General features: G+C 36.4%; 2 protein-coding genes across 2 annotated transcripts; both read right to left on the bottom strand.

Moving 5' to 3' along the window:
• Positions 1-63: 63 nt before the first annotated feature.
• syngr2b (synaptogyrin 2b) lies at positions 64-8,130 on the bottom strand. Its single transcript, XM_017478219.3, has 4 exons — positions 7,815-8,130; positions 4,033-4,270; positions 3,259-3,395; positions 64-1,677 (listed from the first exon to the last, which is right to left on the bottom strand). The coding sequence occupies exons 1-4, from the start codon at positions 7,920-7,922 to the stop codon at positions 1,444-1,446; spliced, it is 717 nt and encodes a 238-aa protein (XP_017333708.2). The 5' UTR covers positions 7,923-8,130; the 3' UTR covers positions 64-1,443.
• A 2,142-nt stretch (positions 8,131-10,272) lies between these two features.
• Positions 10,273-18,975, bottom strand: si:dkey-93h22.7 (uncharacterized). Its single transcript, XM_017478330.3, has 9 exons — positions 18,762-18,975; positions 18,654-18,680; positions 18,268-18,573; positions 17,084-17,365; positions 15,200-15,301; positions 14,587-14,611; positions 11,735-11,849; positions 11,552-11,656; positions 10,273-11,377 (listed from the first exon to the last, which is right to left on the bottom strand). Exons 1-8 carry the CDS (start codon positions 18,856-18,858, stop codon positions 11,582-11,584), a joined length of 1,029 nt encoding a protein of 342 aa, XP_017333819.1. The 5' UTR covers positions 18,859-18,975; the 3' UTR covers positions 10,273-11,377; positions 11,552-11,581.
• Between the last annotated feature and the right edge of the window lie 630 nt (positions 18,976-19,605).

A 19,605-nucleotide genomic window follows, 5' to 3' on the forward strand; every position in this document is an offset into this window, starting at 1 on the left:
GTTAACTGTTTCCTAAAATAGTTTTGAGGAAGAGGTAAAAGGCACATCAAATATTACAATAAGTCAATAAAAAAAAAATCTTTATTTTTTTTGTTCCCTGCTAGATGTGTATTTCCTTTTGATTAATGTTGCGGGTGTGCTTCACATCCAAGCAAAGGATATCCAATATCCTATTAAACATTTTGAACCAAAACCAGTGTTTAAAAATTAAAGTTACAATAGGAAATCTGATTAACAAAATATGGCCAGTGATTTAAGAATTACCCAGATCCCAGAAAGAAATAAATCAAGTCAAGTAGTGCAATTCATTAGGCACAGGCTCAACTAAAGTGAAATTAGGGTGAAATAATTATTAGTAAGGTTAAAGTGTACACTACAATACCGGGGGGGGGGTCACCTGAAACAGATTTGAAAAGCTTTGAAACAACAACAACAATAAAAATGATTTTTAAAAAAACTACTTAGAGGTCAACAGTCAAAAGAATGGTGCTGCATTGTTTGCTGTAACAAATGTAAAAAACAACAAACACAAAACAATCGGAATCTATAACTTTGGCATGGTCGATTTGGCTATTGCATTTTTTAAGATTAAGGCCTGTAACACAAAATTATTAATATATGGAAAATGTTTTCCAAGTGCAATACTTCTTGAGGATCGAGTTGTTAGATTAGGTGGATGAATAACGTTACAAGCTCTGTGAATGCAGTGGATTTACAGTAAATACACCAGACTGGACTGAAGGCACTTACAGTTCAAAAATGGTGGCTTTTATGTTTTTTAAAAAAAAAATCATTATCAGTAGTCTCATACAAATTACAGGACAAAAACTAAACCTCCAATGGCACACATGAATGAAGATAGAGCTGCATTTTTAACAGTGCAGGCTTTGGCGGTATTTTGGCAGCAAGAAGAGCAACAAAATGTGAATTCCTAAGGAATTATGCCTGACCTGGTCAGCTGACTGCAAACCACAGTTAAGTGCAAGTATGCTATTTTAACTGTATGTGCCATATTGTTCAGGGTCACGGTGCAAATTACAGTGTGAAAATGTGCCACTGCAGAAATAAATGTCATTACATTAACGTATTACAGGGTGGTCTAAACTTAAGCGCAGTAACAGCCGACTCTGTCTTCAGCAGTTTCACAATGGCTTGCATTATATTTAGGCACCATTTGTGCAATCAATGATAATCAACTCTGGGCAACACAAACATACACACAATTTCAAAACACAGAAAGGCTGTGCATCACTGAAAGCAAGCACAAAGAATAACTTCATGGTGACTGGGAGAACCAGTCAACTTCAAGGAATGCCTAAACCCATCAATACACAAGAGCTCTCATTGGCTGTTCTTACAGGCTCCTTCCATGCTGCATGTCACACGATCAGGCCATTTAATCATCCCCTTTTCGCTTTCTCTCGTGAAGGGCCCTTGTTCTTCTCAGTAGTTTGGTGGCTGGTAGGTATTGTTGCCAATCGGCTCGGGTTTACCCATGAAGGGGGGCTGTTGGTAGTGGTCTGACGGGTAAGTAGTAGGCGGATATGGTGAGGGATCGTGAGGGAACGTTGATGCCTGGTAAGGGGAAGTTTGATCTGGAGCAGATTCAGAAAAGCCCTGACCGATATCTCTTATGCCTTGACGAAATCTCATCAGGACCAAATAGGTTATCACACCCTGTCAGAGAAACAACAAATTTATTAATAAGGCTCTTCTGTAAATGTGTTTTTCTTTTACATAAACATAAGATTCAGTATTTTAAACATGTTAATCAAACTCAGTCTCCATAAAGATCAGCAGAAATTTAGCACGACTTTTTTTTGTGTTTTATCCTAATCAGAGGCAAGTACATGTACTACAAGCTGGTCCATTTTAACATAAAGAATAAAACACAATAGGGCATGCTGTTACAGGAAAATAATCCTCAATGAGTAGGTATATTACCACCATGAAGTGGATGATTTTTATATAACAGCACATCCTGAAGTGTTTTACTTCTTTTATACGACAGTAATTTGCCAAGGAGGACAATTTTCAGTGTATTAAAGAATGACACATTGTGCTGTTTGTTATGAGACATCCTCATTAGTTTATATCAGCTATAAACAAAAAAGCTGCAGCTTTTCATGTTGCAGAGAAAGCCGGAAATGTAAAATTCATCTGTCCTGAACACTTCTTATTGAAATAAAGGTCTTCAAACAGAAAACTTCACGACATCAACAATTATATGTATTCCTTTGGTAAATAAGAACTTTTTTTTTTTTTTTTTTTTTTTTTTTTAAAACAACTTTTAAAAAAAAAATCTTTTATGTCTTAAATAATGTTGAGAGTCCCCCATATAATCCATGTGAATGAGCTGTTATTGTAGAAATTCTAACATATAGGAACAAGTGTGTTAATATAAACCTTAGTTTACAGCCTGCACTAGTCAATTACATTCTGTGGTATCATTTTGCTATAAACTTTTGCTTTCAAAAGCGTTGCCACTGAAGTCATCACATGACTCAGACTAGATCTGGTACTTTTCCATCACTAAACATGGCCGAGAACCGCCTACTTTCACAGTTAGAAGCTCATTGTGCCATGGTGTTCAGAAACCTGTGTAAGGACACGCATATACACTGGAATTGAGGAGGATATTTTAAAATCAGAATTAAATGTTCATCATAAGTGTAAAAAATAAATAAATAAATAAAATAAATAAATAAATAAAAGACTAAGGCAATAATTCTGTCCCTGAACCTATCCGATTTAATGTAAGAAAACTTCCAGAGATCTAACTATGTACTCATAGTTTCTGGAAATCAAGGCTATTGCTTAAAAAATGGTGGCTTTAAGTTTAAGTTTAAGATATCTCACAGCCACTGCTTAAAGAAATCAATTTCAACAAATCAAGTGAAAGAAAGAAAAGAAAGAAAACAAATAAACAAACAAACAAACAAAAAAAAACCATGCCATAACACAAATTACATTCAAATTCAGCACTGGAGCACAAAATACCATCTCTAGTGCCTTCCCCCCCATTCAGAATGACAATTTACAAATATCTGCATTGGTTCTGCTTCATTTTACACAATCACATGCAAACTGTTTTAAGTCAAAAATCATATACTTCAAATAAATCTGAATAATTGAGCTTTTTTCAGCAATCAATAGCTAATAGTGCTTGCATACACAACCTAGTAATAATAATCCTCATATTCATAAAATATGTTGTCTGATATATGTTGCTACAAACATATTGAAGGAAAGATTTACCCATGCCACAAAAGAGAAGAAGGAGAAGACAATGATGGCTTGAGCTGCATCAACAGGGATGCCCTGTCTGTCAGTGGTGTTCGCCCACTGATTAGCCAAGAGGCAAAAACACACAAACCACAGGAATGTCCAGAACACTGTTTCAAGCACACAGAGAGGGAGAGAGAAATAATCAATCATATTCAAATTATAATATACTACACGTGCACATATTTCTTTAGTCATCACCAAAACAAAGCATTATGCCTAAAAGTCTTTCACCACAATTACTTGTAATGGAATTACTCATTTTTGTTTAATTATTTTAATGTAATTTTAATGTATTTGTTTAATTAATCTATAAATAAGTGAGTTTTATAGTTGTTATTATAACAACATTTGTGCAAGTTGCCTTGTGTGCGCGAACAAAGACACTGAAGCCCTCAACATTTTCAGTCTTGGGACTTCAGAGCTTCCTGTAAGCTTGATAAATGGTACTTCATTTGATAACTGGCCCCTACATACCATGATCTTGCCCCTTATTTTCCCCATTCCTGCTCCAAAATCCAGGCCACGGCACCATTTACAGACCTGTTTGTACTTCCAAAAGTGCAATATGTATATTCTGGGCTTTGTTCTAACAAGCCAAAAGTCTCCTGTTTTTTTCTTTGACTTCCCCAGACTATAACTAAAGTAAAATCTAACAACTAATTCAGTTGTGAGTCAATGTGGGAGAAGTTTCCTTTTTCCATTTTTGATCATTATGTGCTGTAATTATGTTATGCTCTGTTTTACCTGAGAACCCAAGGTCAACCATCACAAGATGCTTCCTCTCCTGTGCGCTGCTCATCAGGGGAAGGTACGCATCAGCAAAGAGGAAGGCAGTACTGGCGAAAAAGGCGATGATCCCGACGCCCACTCCATAATTGCAGGCCCCGTCGTTGTGGTTGAATATGCAGACCACCTGTGATGAATCTTTTGCATTTACATATCCCTCTGCTGTAATGGTAGCAAAAACCACAATGGCAAACACCTAGAATTTCCAGGATTAGAAAAAGGGAAGTGAAAATGAGGAGAGGTTCAAAAACATTTCAAAGGAACCAAATTTTTTCCCCAAAAATTTACAGAGAACTAAATGCTTGCCTTATATTTATCTACTCTTATTATAAGATTTTAATGTAATAAATTATATTTAAGTCCAAAATATTAAAGTGCTTAGCATATAAATATATTAAAATATTAATTCAGTATATGTGTATTAAAGAAATACTGTGAGGAATTAACTATAAAGTTACAAAAAGTAATACAAATAATGAATAACAATGCAAAATAAGAGAGCCAACACTACAAACAGACCAGGCCAAACAATTTTTAACTTGGATTTAAAAGTACTTAAAGACATACAGAGCATTCCTAATATTGTCTGCAACACTATTTCAGAGTTTTTGTTGGAAAGACAGCAGGGCAGCCAGCCAGCAAAACAACGACAGTCCAACAAATATTACAAAAGCAGAAACTAGTTTGTCGTGTCATGTATGTTTAGTGTATGTGTGGAGGTCTGGGAAAATCTTCACATGGTCAAATGTTGACATTTTCTACTAGATATAGTTCTGAAAACTACAGGGTATATTAAAAAGTGAAAAAAGGGAGAAAAGCTAATTTAAAGGTTTCATTCTTATTCCACTGAAACCTTATCCATGTATGGAAAAACAACATTACTCCCAAATTTTAAAGACTTACAAGTTTACAACAGAAAATGATTCTTGCTTTGATTATCAGCATCATCCACAGCAGCCTCCGTCTCACCACCTGAGGTAAGTCCCTCAGGGCATTGTAACGTGAGCCTAACTGTCACCTCTTCACTCAACTAATCTCTGTTTACATGAACATCGGAGTTGAAATAATCGCTGATTACTTCAGCCACTTACATTCTGTTGACTAAGTTCTTGATTATTCATTTATTTATAAGGCGATTAAAACATTTTAAAGCTTTGTCTGGGGTCATTGATATGGCATGTGTATGTGCTCGTCCATGTTTTGATGATGTGACAGGGTGGACATTTTGAGAGCTGGTATCTGATTACAAAATGAATTGATTAGGCTTATATTCATTTCACCATGTTTCATAGATGAGCTTGTATGTTTTGGGCTCATCCATTCTTTCTCCACCCTATGGACTTTCCATCACTTTGGTAGAGGTTCATCTTGGTTCCAGAACTTTTGTGGCTCATCTCTGTATTTCTTTGTGAATTCTAATCTGGCTTTCTGACTCTTATTTGCTGAGAAGTGGTTTGCATCTTGTGGTACTTCTCTAGAAGTCTTATTCAAATGGTGAACTGTGATACCGTCACCACTGCCCTGTGAAGGTTGTTGGTGAGGACACTGACTGTTGTTTTTGGGGTTTCCTTCACAGCTCTCACAATGACAATTTCGGTCATCAGCTGTTGTTTTCCTTGGCCGACCCATTCAGTGTGTGTTGCTCAGTACACCTGTGGTCTCTTTCTTTTTCAGGACATTACAAATTGTTCTACTGGCTATGCCCAATGTTTATACAATGCCTCTGATAGTTTCCCTTTTTTCTCAGCTTCAAAAGGGCTTGCTTTTCTCCCAAAGACAGCTCTCTGAGGCTTATCCCTTTTAACAAATGCAGTATTCACAGGTAAAACCCAGGGCACAAACCAAAGTAGACATTCATGGCTCTATCAATTCTTTAAACAAATCAACCTAACAGGACACACCTAGACAACAAGAAACACCTGTTAGTCACATGTTCCAGTATTTTTGCTCACCTACAAAGTTGGTGGTCTGATACAAAACGTGATAAGTTCCATGTCGTTTAACACAGCTTCATATAAATACCAGGAAATAACGTCTCAACTATCTTCTAATATTTATCTTTTTGATCTCAAACCCAAATGTCTTCAGTCTACAGCAAAAAACAAATGAATTGCCTGTCCCACTCCATTAGTTTCAGAGGGGACTGTATTACTGGCAGAAAAACTAAACCTGATTTTTAATATTTTAAGTTCTTTTTGGCTATTTACCAGTGCTCAGCCACAGTGACATTCAACTGGTTTTCCCAGAAGCCACATATGTCCTATTAACTAAAAATACACTTGTGATGGTTCCCCCCCTCCCCCCCTTCTGTACACACTGTAATGATAATGTGCTAAGAACAACAAATCATTTGTAAATTTATTAAAGTACTTGTGAGATTACCTCCCTACATGAACAGACATCTTGTCTGATAAGGAAATCAGAAAAAGTCCAACAAATGTGTGAGGTGGCAGTAGAACAAAGAGAACAATAATAAAGCAGCAAATGGTCTTTCTTGGGACTTCCTGTACTGATCTACGAGCTTCCTGTCTAGCGTTTCACCACAAACCCGATGTCAGAAAAAAAAGTTCCAGCACCCAGACTCACATGATGACTATGGAAAGATAGAGAGTGTTGGGGACATTTGGCAGCCATGGTCATAACAACTCTCATGTTACCCCCCAGCTGTTCATGTTTTCACCGTGTGCACAGGTCAGGCACACGTTGTCCTCTCTCAGAAGATTTACATGATGTTATTACTATATCCAGATGACAAGCAACTCACTAGGTGTCTGAGCTGATTTAGTTATTACAAAGAGCTGTAGCGTTGATGTGAAAATGCACGGTGCTAGTGTGTAAAGGCTTTCAGGGACTCATCGAGTCACTTAGTGATAGTTCACAAGACTCACCTAAGTGGTGTTTTTCTTTTTTTGTCAGACATACAGTATGTGCAGGCTATGAATCACAAGGTGCAAAAGGTGGGGAAGAGAAAATGAAAAAGAGGAACAGCTTTTCTACACGAGTACCAAACAGGGTCTGTGGACGATGTCATACACATCATCTGACTTGAAACCAAAAGGCTGTCTCTGTTCCTCTCTGAAGACAAATATTTGACACAGAACTGCCATACTGCAAACACAGTGTACGTCATCGTCTCTTTTCAGTTACCCCCTGCTGAAAAATACAAAAAAAAAAAAAATCCAATAGAAACCCTCATAGAATTTGTAATGGTTTTAATGGGAATTGTATTGGTTTTAATGGAAACTGTAATGGCCCATGTGGGTCCGTACTGGTAATTTATTGCCTTCTATTGGTGGCATATCTAGTGGATACCATTAAGGACCAATAATAGTAAAGGTTTTAATGCTTAACAGCCGATAGTTTGTAATGGAAACTATTTGAATTTCTGTGATAGTTTCTGTTGGGTTTGTTTTGTTTTTGTTCAGTATGGCCATGTGGCCCGTGAAACAAACTTTAACCAGCCAGACGGTTTAGTTCAGGAAAGTAAACTTAGTTCGTAGATATGAGAAGTTCAATTTTATATCACAGAATAAACACATCACGGAAACACCCCAGTTGCTCTAGCTGCGCAGGTTTCATCGATATGCTAGCAAATTAACGCGCTATCTAAACAGAAACTAACTTCCGAACAAATACGTTGCCGGAAGTGACAACCAACTTTGACGAAAAGAGCTATATTCCAGTAAAAGAACTCAGCCCAACTATTTTATTATGTCAGCGTGATTGTTTTTATCACTCACCCAGCTGATAAGTCGTAAGATAGTTAGTGGCTGTTTGATAAATTTGTAAAAGTCGAAAGATCCGCCGGCTAAGGAAGCTCCATATGCTGTAGTCTCGCCCGTCTCCATGTTTAATTTACACGGTGCTCAAAAGACTCTCTGTTTGGATTCACTTAAGATAAACGACGTTGCTGGTTTTCTGCGATCTTTTCTTCGGTTGCCTGTAAATTAAAGTACTAAGAAGTACCTCCCTTTGCGGAAACACGTAACTTCGTGACTTGTGTCCCAGCGTAATGAACTGGCAGAAAAAGTTTGCTTGACGTGGGACGTTCGATATTCGCAGACATGCGGAAATTAAGGGACCGTCTCTAAAGTTACATACGACATTGTTAAACACGTTTCTAACTTCAATAGCATTTGAAGGGAATAACTTACAGTCATATAACCAACTGTAAAGTGTTCATCTAAATGTCAGGTATGACTCACACCTTGTAGATTTTTGATATTTGTTAACATAAACTATTAAATCACATTTAAATTTCACATGTATTTCATTACTGAAAAGGCCCATACACAAAATATACCATAATTTAAAGCTCAATAGCATTTGAAGGGAATGACTTGCAGTCATATATAACCAACTGTAAAATGTTCGACCTTCCAGTCAATTCATGTTTCATCAGTTCTTTTAATTATTTCATTAATAGGACATCTATTGTTTGAAGAAAACCATTCCATCCAGTATGAGTCATTTTGACCCCCTTTATGCATTCGTGAAGGTTTTTTTTTTTTTTTTTTTTTTTTTTCTGGGTGTGTGTCATAGATGTATACTTTACAGTTGGTTGTGTGACTGTAAGTCTTTCATTTCAAATGCTATTGAGCATTAAATTATGGTATATTGTGTGTATGAGCCCATGCAGTAATAAAATACATGGCAATTTTTATATATGATTTAATAATTTATTTTGTTAAATTTAAAAAAATCTAAAAGATGTGTGTTATAGCTGACACCTACATGAACACTTTACAGTTGGTTATATGACTGTAAGTCATCCCCTTCAAATGTTATTGAAATTAGAATCGTGTTTAACAATGTCGTATGTAACTTTAGAGACGGTCCCTTAATTTCCGCAAATCTGCTAAAATCTAACGTCCAACGTCAAGCAAACTTTCTGCCAGTGCGTAATGATGGGAATTGCAGACCCTTTCAGTGAGTCAGTTCATTTGGTTCGGATCACCAATAGTAGTCAACTCTTTCGCAGCCAAACGGTTCCCTGCCATTTTGTTCTAATCTAACCTGGACATATTTTGACCATTGAAGGCGGGCTTTTCGAATAAATAATCATGCAGGACATGCAAGTTACATGTTTCATCGTTATATCTAATCATAATGCGCTGTTTAGAGAAAGTAAATAAAGTTTTATTTGGGTTAATTTACAAAACCAACATCTAATGTCACCGTGACCAAGTGGTTACTGAAGATGAATGGATTCCCGCCAAAGAACAGCTGAGGTTGTTAAAAAGAATTTTACATTGAAGCAATTTGATGAATTTAAATTGGAAGTGCAATGTGACTGTAAAAAAAATTAAGTAAAAACGTCACATATATGCGAGTCGGCTCTCAGTGTTCACCTGAAAGAGTCGAGTCAAGGAGCCGACTCGTTTGCGAACGACACAGCGTTGTCAAAGTCAAACTCTAACCACACCTTCAAAACTCGAGTACTGTAGTAAAAGTAATAGCAAGTATAAGTAAGTACACACGGCATGTATAAATAGTTTAGAGGTTATCATTGTAGCTATACTACACTGTATAGGCAGACCATTTAACTGTTTAGTGCGGTAATATGGGTTTTTGACGTCTCTCTTTCTCACTCACACGCACGCACGCACACATTTGTGTTACTTCCCTGCTGGAAAAAAACCCTAATAGAAACCAACACAGAAATTCAAATGTTTTCCACTACAAATACCATTACAAACCATCAGCTAACCATTAAACCCATTACCATTATTGGTCCTTAATGGTATCCACTAGATACAAGACACCAATAGAAGGCAACAAATTACCAGTAGAGACCCACATGGACCATTGCAGTTTCCATTAAAACCAATACAATTACCATTATAATCTTTAAAACCATTACATATTCTATGAGGGTTTCTTTTGTTTTATTTTTATGAGCAGGGTTATGAGGAGGTTCCATTGAGAAATTTATTAATGCAGCTAACCATTAAACCTAACCTTAACATATGTTTTAAAAAAAAAGAGTCTATTTATATTGTTTGTTGTTAAAATAAAAGCTGCAGTTTGTCCACACAAAAGTCAGACCTGTTAGACATTCCTATCCTTATGGGGATGTTTGGTCCCTGCCAAGATATAAAAACATGCACACACACACACACACACACACACACACACACACACACACACACACACACATGCCCATACACAAATATAAACAGTACAAAGACAATGAAACAAAGAACATAAAGATTTTATTAAATGCCACTGTGATAATAACAACAAACAAAACTTCAACCCAACTGTAAGGGTTTCTTACACAGAAATTATATACAGTGTCTCCATGAGCTTGTGTTTTTTATATTGTGTATCAGCCATTTTTGAGTAAACTCACAGGACAGAAAAGTAGAAAAGCAGAATTGTTAACTAACTTCACCAAGACTATGACCTTCCTCAGACTGTACCACTCGATCTGACACAGACTCCACAAGTTTGTGTAAAACCTGATGATCCATATTAGATCAAATCCATCCCAATATTCTAAAACTTTCAGTTTTATTTCTAGTTCTTAAAAAAAAAACAGATTTTCAATGTTATGTTTATTTCTGTAACATTAACACTACTGTATTAAAACATTATGCAATAATTAAATTATTCAGTATCTTTAAATGTACTGTATATTCAGAAAATACAAATTCATTAAAAATGAACAACCAGCTCTTGTAGAAATTTTAAATGGAGGTTTTGGAAGTACAGAATTTTGCCATTATTTTTTGTTGGGTACCAGGGAATTGTGGAATTCCAGGGAATGAGCAAGCAGATGCTGCTGTTAAGGAGGCTTCATCATCAGTGCTCAGAAAATGCCTTATTCCACTGTCAGACCTCAACCCCATTATAAACACTTATGTCTTCAAAAAAAATTTAATAAATCTGGGACAGTATCATCTATACCGCTGCTGAATAGGCCACTCCAGACTCACTAACAAGTTTCCATTAACGGGTGAAGATCCTCGTTTATGCCCCTTATGCCAAAGTCCAGTATCTTGATGCATATTTTAATGGACTGTAATGGTTTCAACTCCTCCTAGTACTCTTTTTTTATTGGGTTGATTCATATGAACATTTTTGAATGAATTGAGGCAATACTTAGTTTTAGATTTACTTTTAAAAAAAAAACTTTAAAAAAAAAATTGTAAATTGTTGATTTTTTTTCTCCATTTAAAACTGTTTCCCACCAGGAAAATAGCCATGGTAGCTGGCATGGCATAAAATTACAAACAAGCAAGCAAACAAATATTCAGAAACTGTAATTATCTAAGTCAGGCTCTTTCTCCTCTTCATTCTGTAAAACAAACCAAAATAATGAGGGTCTGTTTCAGATAATACTCATATTAGAATTGAATTTTCAGATACCAGTGCAAGTGACAGATCTTATTCTGTTTAAACAATAGGGGTATTCTGTAATTCTGCAAATATATGGGTGTTTATGCAAGTCTTATAAATGCTGATACTTTACCCTAAGGAAACAGTGGAGTCATTGTGTGAGTCACAGTTCCTCATAAAAGTCTTCCATCATGGAGGCTTGTACAACATCTGTATCTTCAATATATGCTTCTGTATCCTATACAAGAAACAATTTAAGAAAATGGGTGACATCATCACTTTTCAAAACAGAGACTTGGACAAAATTGGTTCTTACCAGGTCATCATATTCTTCTTCTTCATATTCGTCCTCCCCAGTCTCCTCAGTCTTATTAAAAACACCATCATCATCCACTATACTATGCTTGTCTGTGAAGTCTTTTAATCTAAAACTAAAGGAAAGGCATTATCACAAGTTTGCTTTACCAAGGTCACAGCTCAGATGTGTTATAGATAAATGGGGGGTTGGGGGGGGGGGGGGGGTGAAGGTATGTGAAAGGAAAACCTGTATGAAATGTACATAAGCAGGGATTCAAAATGGAGACAATATATTGATGCAGTGGATGCATGAGATAACTCAGTTTATACCACAGTACTGTTGAATTCTTGATTCTGATTGGTCAGCTTCAAGAGCTCTGACAATAGTGCTGACTGTAATTCATATATTTATATTAACGCACACTAATATATTATCGTTACTATAGTAACCGCTAATTCTCATTTGTAAGTTGCTTTGGATAAAAGCGTCTGCTAAGTGAATAAATGTAAATATAAATGTAATTCACTGGATCTTGCATGGTGGACGCTTCACAAGTTCGACGCCAAATAATAAATTAAAAACAAAACAAATAAATAAATATAATAATAGAATTGTAATAATTGTTGATATTATGAGGTTTACAGTAGGAAGATGTTTATTTAACATTTTTGGATTTTTGGTGTCTCCAGTGTCAGAGCTTTGTAACAGTCAGGGGTAAAGCTATAACGTCATGTTTCAACAAGCTGCTGTCATACATTATTGACTTTATTATGTGTCATTATTTAATAAATGCATAATTTTAATAAATGAAAAGTTGCTGTGATGTTGTAGGAAAACAATCAACTGTACAGCAGTAACAGTTACTCCACTTTTCATTCATTGTCAAAATTCTATTGCCAGGGATGACAGTATACAGTGGTGCATGAAAGTTGGTGAACCCTGTAGAACTTTCTATATCTTTGCATAAATATGAATTAAAACATCATCAGATAAGTCCCTCAGATAAGTCCTAAAATTAGACAAAGAGAACCCAATTAAACAAATGAGACAAAAGTACTATACTTGGTCACTTATTTATTGTTAGTTATTTACAGTTAGTTTTCTATTGTGCTTTTCTAGACACTCAAAGCACTACATAATATGTGGCGAGGGGATCTCCTCAACCACTACTACTGTGTGTTGCATCCACCTGGATGATGCGACAACAGCCATAGTGTGCTAGAAAACCCACCGCACACCAGCTATTAGTGTATAGGAGACATTGATGTAGCCAATTCAGCAATGGGGATTATTAGGGGCCATGATATTAGGGCCAATGGGGGAATTTCGCCGGGGTTTTAGCCCTACTCTTTTACAATAAGTGTCCTGGGATTTTTAATGGCCACAGAGAGTCAGGAAAATTTTTTTTTCCTCAGTTTAATGTCTCATCCGAAAGATGGTGCTGTTGTCCTGTCACTATACTGGGGTATTAGGCCCCACACAGACCACAGGGTGAGCGCCCCCTGCTGGCCACACTAATACCACTTCCAGCAGAAACTTTAGTTTTCCCCAGGAAGTCTCCCATCCAGGTTCTGTCTCAACCATGCTTAGCTTCAGCGGGAAACCAGGCGAGAACTGCAGGGAGATATGGCTTTGGCACATCTCCTATTTTCCTATAGAGGAAAATGATCCAATATTACATATCTGTGAGAGGCAAAAGTATGTGAACCTTTGCTTTCAGTATCTGTAGTCACTCCCTTTTGCAGCAATAACTGCAACTAAACATTTCCGGTAACTGTTGATCAATCCTGCACATCGGCTTTTTAGCCCATTCCTCAGTACAGAACAGCTTCAACTCTGTGATGTTGTTGGGTTTCCTCAGTGAACTGCTTGCTTCAGGTCCTTCCACAACTTTTCTATTGGATTGAGGTCAAGACTTTGACCTGGCCATTCCAAAACATTACCTTTATATGTCCCACTTTCTCTTGAGATTCAGTTGAGTCCTGAGTCAGTTGAGTCAGTTCTCCTGACAGTTTCCTTTAGAATTCACTGGTATACTTCAGTATACATTGTTCCATCAAAGATGACAAGTCTATCTGGCCCAGATACAGCAAAACAAGCCCAAACCATGATACTACCAGCAATATATTTCACAGATGGGATAACGTTCTTATGCTGGAATGCAGTGTTTTCCTTTCTGGAAACATGAAGCTTCTCATTTAAACAGTTCATTAAAAAAATTCTATTTTCGTCCCATCTGTCAACAAAACATTTTTCCTATAGACTTCTGGCTTGTCCACACGAACTTTAGCAAACTGCAGACAGGCAGCAGTGTTCATTTTGGAGAACGGTGGCTTTGTCCTTGCAACCCTGCCATGCACACCATTGCTGTTCAGTGTTCTCCTGATGACGGGCTCATGAACATTAACATTAGCGTGTGAGAGAGGCCTTTAGTTACTGAGAAGTCACCTTAGCTCCTTTGTGACCCCGCAGACTACTGTTAATTCTAGAGTTTCACATACTTTTGCCACTCACCGATATGTAATATAAGAGCATTTTCCTCAATAAGTAAATGACCAAGTATAATGTTTTTGGCTGATTTGTTTAATTGGTTTCTTTTTATCTACTTTTAGTACTTGTATGAAAATCTGATGATGTTTTAGGTCATATTTATGCAGAAATATTGACAATTGTAATCACCACTGATTACTCTGGGGTTATGGGAAGCTGAAACTCATAGTAGTAAGGTATTAAACACATGGTAGTAAGGTATTAAACACATGGTAGTAAGGTATTAAAATCATGGTAGTAAGGTATTAAATAGAGTATCAGTAAAAAGTCACTGCGCAGTATTTTCATCCTGTTAACAATTTTAAAATACCCTTACTTACATATATTTCCTGGCTTGCCTTTTTCCTGAAAAGCAAACATTACAATACTATTAAGTTATTTATGTATTAAAGGAATACTCCAGTGGTTTTCAGTCTAATCTTAATCAACCTCATCTACCATTTCAACATGTTTCCCTTCCCTTTACAGAGAAAAGAAGAGGAAATCTGATGACCCAAAACTCACTTATAATGGCGGTCTAAAGACAATTGTTAGGGAAGTCATTAAACATTTATGCAAAGCACATAATCTTATAGAAAGCTTACATCTAAATGTGTATATGGAAATTGAACTGTTTTTTCAGCAGGAAGAATTTCTGAGGGTCTGATTGCACGTTTGATGATGTCTCAAAACTTGCTGGAAATGGTAAGTAACAGGAATGACTTTTTATTGTATTTCTACAGAGTTGGAAAACTGGATAAAACTCCAGGAGGACAGCATTGGTATGATTTTCTGAAACTATCCTTAGAATGTAAGTTTGCTGTAAGTTTGCATATATTATTTATGCTAATCACACATATGTGACAGATGTGGTGAATTGATATTAAGATGAAAAATAATGGAGTATTCCTTTAAGTATTAATTTAATGACAAAGCATGAAATGTTTTACTCACGTAACACCACTCCATAAACACAACACGCTAACACGGCACAAATCAGCAGTGAGAAACAGGTGAAAACGATGGCTGCCAGCTCAGTTGATATTTTGTTAAACACTAAAATAGGAAAAGAGTGGAAAAGATTAACTCACCTATTATTGCAGACACATTTCTACTTTAACAGACTCTAATCCTAAAATGAGCTTTATCTTTTTACTTGCACTCTTAGGCCTTCTATTCTTGTCCCTTTACTAAAATAATAGAATCCATGCTTTAATCTGGGCACAACTGTTCAACTGCATAAATACCATAAAAATCTTAGTCCCTTATTTACATAAAGCATAATGACATTCCATTCTACAAGCCCATTTACACAAAAAAAATAAAATAAATGTGGAAAAAGGTATACAGACACCTGACCATCACACCCATATGTGGTTCTTCCCCAAACTGTAGCCACATGTTGGAAGCACACAACTGTCTATGATGTTTTTGTATGTATTAGCAGTAAGATTTCCTCTTGTGTGGAAGAAATCGAGTGGCCTGCACAGAGCCCTGACCTCAACCCCACTGAACACCTTTAGGATGAAGTGGAACGTCGGCTACAGCCTAGGTCCTCTCACCTGACATCAGTGCCTGACTTCACTAGTGCCTGACACACTTGTGGTGAATGTACACGAATTCCCATAACCATGCTCCAAAATCTAGTTTAAAGCCTTCCTAGAAGAGTGGTTGCGATTATTGCAGCAAAGCACGACTGACTCCTTATTACAAACTATGGATTGGGAATGAAATGTTCAACAAGCACATATTTGTGTGATGGTCAGGTCTCCACATACTTTTGGCCATATTGTACATTCTTACACCATCCAGCCAAAGGGACAATGAATGACAGAATTTTTGGCTTTGCGTTTACTGGTACTAGATTTACTCTACTTAGATGTGACTTATTTTTGTGTGTATGGGTTCTAGTGTTTATTGCACACCAAATAGTAAAGGTTCTGTTACTTTCATGAGTAATCAGAATCCTTGGACTGCTCACTCTACTAGTGTTGTCGAATGAGTTCACGACCTTGCAGTGGTAAACCCCAGCAGTAGCAATGCTTGGGTCCAACCTGACAAACTGATTAAAGGAAATTCTACCCTGAAACACATTAGATATATTTATATTGAAGTAGTTTTTATGTGTTTGGTGAATCTGGTGCAAATTTTTTGGTTGGTGCTTTATTATTCTTTTTTATTTGTAGTTTCATAGTTTGGTTTTCTGTCACACTGATGTCACAGGGCTGCACTGTTAGTGCAGGGACAATGGTGTTTAATTGGAGAAAACCATAAGGGATAACAGACAAATGTCACTGTTGGCACCAAAAAACAAGAGCAGGAGCTTTTGTCAGGAGCTCATTCACCACTATCCAGTGACAATCACTGTCCAATTAATGAGAAGCAGCTATACAGCTAGTTGCACTGAGTTATGGCTCAGCTAGTTAGAATTCTAAGGTGATTAGTGTGGCTTTGAAGGCAGTATTACTATAAAAGTTAATGTTTTGGAATGTTTTTGTACAGATGAAGAGACGAGAGAAGCAGACAGATGAAAGGATTAAAGTGATGCTGCATCGATCTCTTTACATAGAGATGAAGCAAGGGCTAAATCCCATTGCACCAGTATCAGCAGGTAGTCAATCTACATTGTGGGTAATGTAGGAAACTGTTAACCAATGTAAAGACTAAAGAAAAAAAGTCTTAGAATTTCATTATAAAAATATTTAAGATGCCACAGAAAATCTCATGTTTATTATAAATAAAGATTAATAAACAAGTTGTTCAGGGTAGAGTTTGCCTTTAAGTGCAAGAGGCCTCTTTCCATTGTACAGATTAATCCAAAAACTGCTAACATCCTACCTTTAACATGAACATCCACTCCCTCACTCTTATTGGTGTAATTTAACGTCTCATTATAGTCGTTTTTAGCAACACAGACATATTTTCCTTTGTTCTTGCTGGAAAGGCTTGGAATAAGTAGATGGCTGTTAGAGCTGTCGTTGAGGAGCGGATTATCATCCAGGAACCAGTCATACAATACGAAATTCCCTTCAGTTATATTACACCGCAGAGTCAGACTGTCTCCTTCCCAGAGATCTTCCAAAGAGGGGCTTGATATGATGTGTGCACCTTTTACAGGCACTGAAACACAACATTATATATATATATATATATATATATATATATATATATATATATATATATAGAGAGAGAGAGAGAGAGAGAGAGAGAGAGTCAATAAAATTCTATACATCCAATTTTCTGGATACACAATTAAACCTAAGTGCTCTGAAAAAAACGCAATGTTCAGTGAATCTGAGTGAATAACTATGGAATACAGTATGTAGCTCCTTTATTTTAGACTGTCGTCAATAACAATAGAAAGCGTTCTTACTAATTATGGACTGCTCACATTTGCTTGGTTAATTAATTATTATTTATATGGAGACTGCTTTCACGCAATCTTCTCTTCATTGTGCACATTATACAGTATGTCCTTGTACTGTACATTAAACATGAATTGCTTTGACATGTTTGAGTCAGAAAATATGTGTAGCATTTTGTTTTTAAATAGTGACTGCTGTTAGACACTAACCCCAAACTGTTAAAGTATTTAATGTTTCTTGCATTACTTCAGCTTGTGACAGACTACAAAAATGTACATTTATTAAATGTAAGATAGATATATCTGCAATCTAAAGAATATAAATAGTATTTTGCACATTTATTTAACTAATTTCAGTTTTTTATATATATTTATATATGTGACTGTATTGGTAAAGTTCTGTTCATTTTTCACATCTTTTGAGAGGTATTTTTCTAAAGTTATCTAAAGAACACAGAAATACACAGCACGTTCAATGTTTGTAGTGAAATTAAATGTGTATATTTATCTTTCTAACGTTTTTTCATAATAAATTGTGCACATTCAACATTATTAAGTTTTGTAATGTAAATCTATTTAACTCCTATTGGTTATTTAAAAGTGTTTCTTTTGACAGCAGGCATCTTTACCATATTTAATCTTCATTATTTTAACTCACCAATTACTTGGAATTTCATCCAGTCACTGTTGGTGGAATTGATCTCGGACTTGTTTTGCACACTGGCCTTGCATATTAATTGTCCATCCAAATCAAGTCTAATAACTAAAGGAAACGTGGCTTCCTCTTGGTTGTGAGCGCTGTATTCCCCCAAAATCTTATTTAAATTTCCTTTGTTAAACAACTGGTACAGAATAGTTTGGTTTGTTGTGATGTTGTCCAGTTTGCAGTAAAACTCCTCAACTGAATCCAGAGTACTATTCGAGGGACCACTGAGTACAGGTTTATCTAAGATGATCTCAGCGTCTGAAATAAGAAATGACAGTTACACACTATAACAATGCACATACTCATAAGAACCAGCTGACACTAGATAGGTCACTTACCTGCTTCCTGCCACATGGCACAAAATCCTAAAGAAGAAAAAAACCCATTCAAAACACAATGTAAGATATTATTAAAATTGCCTTTACAAGAAGGATTTGTCTTTTTACCCAAAACAACCAGCAGAAAGAAAGTCCTTTTGCTCATTGTCCAGCAGGATGCATGGCTGCTTATTTCCTCAGAATCAGACCAATGAGTATGAGACATGTCTGTGGATTATATGTAGAAAGGACAAACTTTAGTCTTTCAGGCAGTGACACACACACACACACACACACACACACACACACACACACACACACACACACACACACACACACACACACTTAAGCACGCACAGGATGAAGGGCACTCCTAACTCTGGCAAGAGCTGGATAAAAGGGGACACACCTCACTAAGTCTCGACCCACTTCACCATGTGCGCTGGGCTGATAGGAACTCTTAGCAATTTGCTGTCAGAAGCTCTTAGCAGTACTGTACATTAGAAGTTTGTACCCTCCAGACAATAGCAGGACGAAGGCTTCTGATTTCGACAACTCGATACCAATAGCATGGATGGGGATGCCTCCACCACAAGTCTTTCTTGTTATTAATTTGTATGCTAGAATGACCAGTATAATATACTTCAAACAGGAAGGAACCAATTGAAGAAAAACTATTTGAGACATTTGACATTGCTGTGACCTTGACTCTGTTTGACTCAATTCTGAAATCTAACCGGTTCATCTCCTGGTTACAGTGATGATTACATATACATCCTACAAGCATTCAAACGCTTGTTTCGGAGATATTGTGCTAATGAAAATCTCAAATCTCGTTTGAGAGATGCACTGATGGACAGATGAATGCACAGATGCCAATAATCATTGCTATCCCGAATAAATATGTCTTGAGCTCCTGAACATGAATGTGTAAGTAACATAAATGAAACTTGTATGAATGACAAACAGGAAG

This window comes from Ictalurus punctatus, chromosome 10 (genome assembly GCF_001660625.3).
Source record: "Ictalurus punctatus breed USDA103 chromosome 10, Coco_2.0, whole genome shotgun sequence".
In the NCBI taxonomy this organism is placed as follows: Eukaryota; Metazoa; Chordata; class Actinopteri; order Siluriformes; family Ictaluridae; genus Ictalurus; species Ictalurus punctatus.

Excerpts from the sequence above, each read along its gene's own strand:
- si:dkey-93h22.7 (XM_017478330.3), bottom strand. The coding sequence starts at position 18,858 with ATGTCTCATACTCATTGGTCTGATTCTGAGGAAATAAGCAGCCATGCA. Across the intron at positions 18,681-18,761 it reads CTTTCTGCTGGTTGTTTTGG|GATTTTGTGCCATGTGGCAG; the intron begins GTAAAAAGACAA and ends TTTCTTCTTTAG. Across the intron at positions 11,657-11,734 it reads AAGAAGAATATGATGACCTG|GATACAGAAGCATATATTGA; the intron begins GTAAGAACCAAT and ends TTTCTTGTATAG.
- syngr2b (XM_017478219.3), bottom strand. The coding sequence starts at position 7,922 with ATGGAGACGGGCGAGACTACAGCATATGGAGCTTCCTTAGCCGGCGGA. Across the intron at positions 4,271-7,814 it reads TCTTACGACTTATCAGCTGG|GTGTTTGCCATTGTGGTTTT; the intron begins GTGAGTGATAAA and ends TGGAAATTCTAG. Across the intron at positions 1,678-3,258 it reads TCTTCTCTTTTGTGGCATGG|GGTGTGATAACCTATTTGGT; the intron begins GTAAATCTTTCC and ends TTTCTCTGACAG.